The sequence below is a fragment of the Lipotes vexillifer genome, unplaced genomic scaffold, assembly GCF_000442215.2.
Source record: "Lipotes vexillifer unplaced genomic scaffold, Lipotes_vexillifer_v1.1 scaffold518, whole genome shotgun sequence".
NCBI classification, from domain to species: Eukaryota; Metazoa; Chordata; class Mammalia; order Artiodactyla; family Lipotidae; genus Lipotes; species Lipotes vexillifer.
In genome coordinates this window covers 1114035-1116505 of record NW_006780945.1, presented here as the reverse complement: position 1 = coordinate 1116505, position 2471 = coordinate 1114035, and the positions used below count along the sequence as shown (strand labels likewise).

Sequence of the window (2471 nt, the reverse complement as noted above, 5' to 3'; positions counted from 1 at the left end):
CCCGGGAATAAGCCCCCCCGTGTGTCGGGCTGCCCCCCCACCACCCCCGCCCCGCCCGGTGCCCACCTTCTTCAGCACGCTGGCCTTGTACAGATTGGCCGCCTTGGCATTTCGGAATGTCTCGTGTTCCAGCTCCACTGCCTTGGCCTGGAGGTCAGGTCTGAGGGTAGGAATGACGTTAAGGTGTCAGATAGACCTGAGGCCCCTCCCTGTTAGATCCCCCCTGGGGACCCTGGAGATGGCTTCAGGAACGGCCTTGGGCACAGGGATTCCGACCTGGGCTGTGGTTTACTGTCCCTCAGCAGCTCCTGGCAGCCCGTCGCTTGTGGCCAAGCCTGCCCCCTGGTGAGGCTGTGGAGACTCACACCCCCCTGGGAGTAAGATGGGTCCCAATTTGGGGAGGGGTGCCCAAATAAGCCAAGGGGGCTGGGGTTCCTGCGGCCTCCAAAGGAACAGGAGCCCAGGGACCGCTCCTCGGCCCTGACGACACTCACCCATCAGTGGAACCTGCGGCCTGGCGGTTGCTGCTCAGAGCCTCCTCCAGGAGCCCCAGGCAGTGCTCACGGGCCTGCACAGGGGAGGGAAGTTGGTCAAACGGTCTCAGGTTGGGGGGGATCCTGGTGGGGGGGCAGGTGTGACAAGCTGCCCACCTCTTACCTTCACAGTGAGTCTGGGGATCTTCCTACTAGAAGCCTCTTTCAGGGGACAGTCTGCATCTGTGGGGAGCAGAGGCGAGTCCTTCCACTCTACTTTCCGCTCTCTGGCATCCCCAACCCCCCAGTGAGGCATCCTCCATCCACACCCTGAGACCAGCCCAGGGGGCATCTCTGTACTGACCTGGGGGTACGAATTCTTCTATCTTGGGGTCTTTGCCCTGGAAGATGACAAGAGGGCCCGTGAGGCATCCTGCCCCTCAGCAAGACAGCTCCCAGTCCAGCCCCAGGGAAGGGGCTGAGAGGGTGTGAGCAGGGGGCCACCTAGACCCCACTGAGCCCCCATCCCCTTCACCTTGCGCAGGCGCATCTGCTTCTGGTAGAAGAGATTCCATTCCCGCTTGTGGGCCTCGTCTCTGTCCTCATCCCCGCTGCCTTCAGAGCCGTCGTTGTACCTAGGAGACAGGCTGGGCATGAGCAGTCCTGGGTCTGGGCTCTGCCCTCCTGTCACGTGTCTGCTGGGACAGTGATGTCTCTGATGCCCTGGCAGCTCATGGGCAACACCGAAGTCCTGGCCCCAGTGTGGCCCTCAGGGCCGGGGGGTGGACTATGGCACTGTGTCGCCTCTGGTCTGGCCTTAGCATCAGGGAGAGAATGCCAGACTATTTCCAGTGGGTTGGGGGCCCCTGGCCTCATGGCCCCTCACCTGCTAAAGCCCCTATAACCCCTGCGGCCTCCCTCATACAGCTCAGGGTCAAAGCCGTTCCCCTGGGAGGGCCCAATGGAGGTCTTGCTCCAGCTGCTGCTTTGCTCCAAAGCGTCCAGTTGCTTCCGCACAGCTGCAGGGTTCTGGCAGTGGTCACAGCCTTTGGTGCAGGCGGGGGGCGCATCCCCGAAGTACTTAGCAATGGCAGCGTGGCGGCACCTGGAGCAGGCAGCATAACACAGGCAAGGGGTGAGGGACCCACGCCGGCCAGCGTTCGTTCACCCGATCCCAAAACTCTGGTTGAGCACAGCTACATGTCTGGCACTGTGGTAGGCATCTCACGCGAGCCTCACAAGGCATCGCTGGGGTGCCCATTTGACAGATGAGGGCAGTGAGCTGAGAGCTTTCTCAAGGTCATGGAACACACGTATGCAGAGGAGCCAGGGCACGAACCCCATTCTGTCCTGCTTCTCTATGGAGTACTCCTCCGGGCCCCAGCCCCCTCTCCATCCTTCGGCAGTGGGGCACCCTGGAAGGAGCACGGACTCTGGGTGCAGATGCTGACTCTCCTGCTGAGGCTGTGTCCTTGGGGACAGCACCTGACCTCCTGAAGCCTATGCACTCCTGCCTACCAGCCGGTGCAAGACGAGCACCGGCCCCTCGGGCTGCACAAGGGCCAGGATGACGCTCTGAAGTGAGCTGCACGGTGCCCGGCACACGGCTCTCATTATCACTCTTCACTCTTTTCTGACGGGGAGGGAGGGAGAGAACAGCAGGGACAGCCCCACCCCACCTCAGCACTCTGCTCTACTTCTGTCTCCCGGTGGCCTCTTCCTTGTTGTCCCCAACAAGCCTGTGTGTGCCCAGCCCAGTGTACACAGCCCGGGACCGGGGGGACTGCCTGAGAGCAGGAACTGGGCAGCTCAGGGCCGGCACCGTAGAGCCGGCACTGGTGAGGGCAGCGAGGAGATGCAGCCATGGCCAGAGTCTTCCTTGTCGTACCTTCCAGGCTGGAAGAATGAACCCCCCCAGGCTGGGGGCACAGTCGGTCACTGGGGCAGATGCAGAGGCCCGGGGGCCACAGTTCTATCAGGGTTGTTACAAACAGCCAT

At 62.4% G+C, this 2471-nt stretch overlaps 1 protein-coding gene across 1 annotated transcript in view; it reads right to left on the bottom strand.

Annotated features, from left to right (window-relative positions):
• The window catches only part of RECQL5 (RecQ like helicase 5), a 38930-nt gene that overhangs the window by 2535 nt on the left and 33924 nt on the right, over positions 1-2471 (bottom strand). Inside the window, exons 8-13 of the mRNA XM_007454344.1 lie at positions 1360-1578; positions 1009-1108; positions 838-874; positions 658-716; positions 495-568; positions 67-160 (exon numbers count right to left, since the gene is read on the bottom strand). Of these exons, the coding sequence (XP_007454406.1) occupies positions 67-160; positions 495-568; positions 658-716; positions 838-874; positions 1009-1108; positions 1360-1578 (583 nt within the window). The remainder of the gene's footprint in view (positions 1-66; positions 161-494; positions 569-657; positions 717-837; positions 875-1008; positions 1109-1359; positions 1579-2471) is intronic.